Here is a 2094-nt window from a genome sequence, read left to right on the forward strand (position 1 = left end):
GCGGCTAGCTATTTGTAGAAGCGCGCCCCCTCCTTTGCAGCATCTCCTCATCCTTTGAAGCATCTCCTCTTCCTTGAGCAAGCTGCCTTAGCAACTCCAACTCCGTCTAGCAATCTAAAATTCTCCCATGACTGCTAGGAGCTATCAAAACACATGAATAGAAGGTGAAAAGTAAAACAAAGATAAAAGAGAAGGAAAAACTCGAGAGGGAGCTAAAGTAACTAAAATAAAGGTAGAAACGGTAAGAAGAGGTCTAAACAAGTGACAAACCGGGGGAATTCTCTAGTGAGAAAGGGTGAAATGGTGGCATAAATGCCACTCATTAGCAACCACCACCCGGATTTGCTCACCAACCCTAACAATGGAATCAACAAGCTTAACAATCATACAACTCCAACCCCCAATACCAAAACCCACCTCCATTCCAAACCCAAAACCCAAGAGGAAACTACCTAAGAAATAACTAACATAATAATCAAAACCAATACCACAATCAAAATCAAGCGGTCAAAGGAGTTAAGGGCAAGCATCTCAACCCGATTCTACTCAAGCCCAAATTCTTCAACAACTTCAAGCCATGAATCAACAAATGCAAGAGGTCAAATGGTTGATTCACAACTAGCTCAATTGGCCGAGAGAGCCCCTTTCAACTCACCTTCTACTTTACCCAAACAATCACAAACTAACCCTTCCAACATTGTGAAACCCGACTATTGCGAGGCAATCACATTGAGATCGGGTACATCCTTTGAGGGCCCCAAGAAGGGGGATAGTGAGGAAAAGAAGGAAGGAGAAGAGAGTGTGGGTGAAGACAAGGAAGTTGAAGAAGAGAAGGTTTTTGAGAAAGAGATAAGTATGGAGAAGAAGAAGCTTAAACATGAGAATACAACTTCGACTCCCAGTGAAGCTAGGAATCTTGATGGGCCGGTTCCATTTCCTGGTCGACTTGCGGAAAGGAAGTTGAATGATAAGTTTGCAAAGTTCCTTAGTGTGATGAAAAATTTGCACATCAACCTACCTTTCATCGAAGTTGTCACACAAATACCTTCATACTCCAAGTTCCTCAAGGATATTCTCACCAATAAGAGGAAGCTTAATGATGAGCTCATCACTCTTCCCCATCAAGTGAGTGCACTTGTTCAACATAAGATGCCCAAGAAGCAAAAGGATCCGGGAAGTTTCACTTTGCCAGTAAAGATTGGGAATATGGAAGCTAGGGGCACCTTAGCCGATCTTGGAGTAAGTGTTAGTTTGATTCCTCTATCCATTGCTCAAAAGCTTAACATTGAAATGATCCCTACAAGGAAGATTATCCAATAGCCGACCGTTCAGTGAAGTTGTCTTGTGGTGAACTGGAAGATGTTCCTATTCAAGTTGGGCATATTTATGTGCCTTGTTACTTTGTAGTGATGGATATGGAAGAAGATGTTGATACTCCTTTGATTTTGGGTCGTGAAGCTCTTAAGACTTTGGGGGCGGTGATCAATTGCAAGAACAACACCATTACATGTGAGTTTGCCGATGAAAAGATTGTCTTTGAGTTTTCTAAGTTGCCTAAGACCCCCATGGTTGAAAAATGCTATAGGGTTGATGTTGTGAATGAGGAGTTGGATCGATTGGGAAGGGTAATGATGAAGCCTTCAAGATCCAATGGTTGAAGCTCTTACATGCAAGGAAGAGTATCACTCTCAAGAAGCAAAAGAGTTCGTCGTGGCCGTGGAGGAAACTCAAATGGAGGAAGACCATGAACAACAAGAGGATAAAGAAAATCTTGAACTAGAGGAGGAAATGGAGGAGAGTTCCAAGCCTCCTCCCAAGGTAGAACTCAAACCCCTTCCCCCCTCTTTGAAATATGCTTATCTTGGAAATGAAGTGGAATACTCTATTATTGTCAATGCTACCCTTGATGGTCTTGATTTGGAAAAATTGCTTGTTGTGTTGAGAAAATATAGAGATGTGATAGGGTATAGCATTGATGATATTAAGGGTATTAGCCCCACTTTATGCATGCATCGTATTCATCTTGAGTATGATCAATCCACCTCGATTGAGCCTCAAAGGAGGTAGAACCCCAACCTCCAAGAGGTTGTCAAG

General features: G+C 42.2%; 1 protein-coding gene across 1 annotated transcript; it reads left to right on the plus strand.

Moving 5' to 3' along the window:
* Nucleotides 1-603: 603 nt before the first annotated feature.
* Nucleotides 604-1658, plus strand: LOC110739046. The gene is made up of 2 exons (XM_021919498.1): nucleotides 604-1239; nucleotides 1305-1658. The coding sequence occupies exons 1-2, from the start codon at nucleotides 604-606 to the stop codon at nucleotides 1656-1658; spliced, it is 990 nt and encodes a 329-aa protein (XP_021775190.1).
* The last annotated feature ends 436 nt before the right edge of the window (nucleotides 1659-2094 follow it).

This window comes from Chenopodium quinoa, unplaced genomic scaffold (genome assembly GCF_001683475.1).
Source record: "Chenopodium quinoa cultivar QQ74 unplaced genomic scaffold, ASM168347v1, whole genome shotgun sequence".
NCBI lineage: Eukaryota > Viridiplantae > Streptophyta > Magnoliopsida > Caryophyllales > Amaranthaceae > Chenopodium > Chenopodium quinoa.

Bases quoted from the DNA above. Each gene is read 5' to 3' on its own strand.
- LOC110739046 (XM_021919498.1), top strand. From the start codon at position 604: ATGGTTGATTCACAACTAGCTCAATTGGCCGAGAGAGCCCCTTTCAAC. The intron at 1,240-1,304 runs GTAAGTGTTAGT...GATCCCTACAAG, and splicing joins GCACCTTAGCCGATCTTGGA to GAAGATTATCCAATAGCCGA.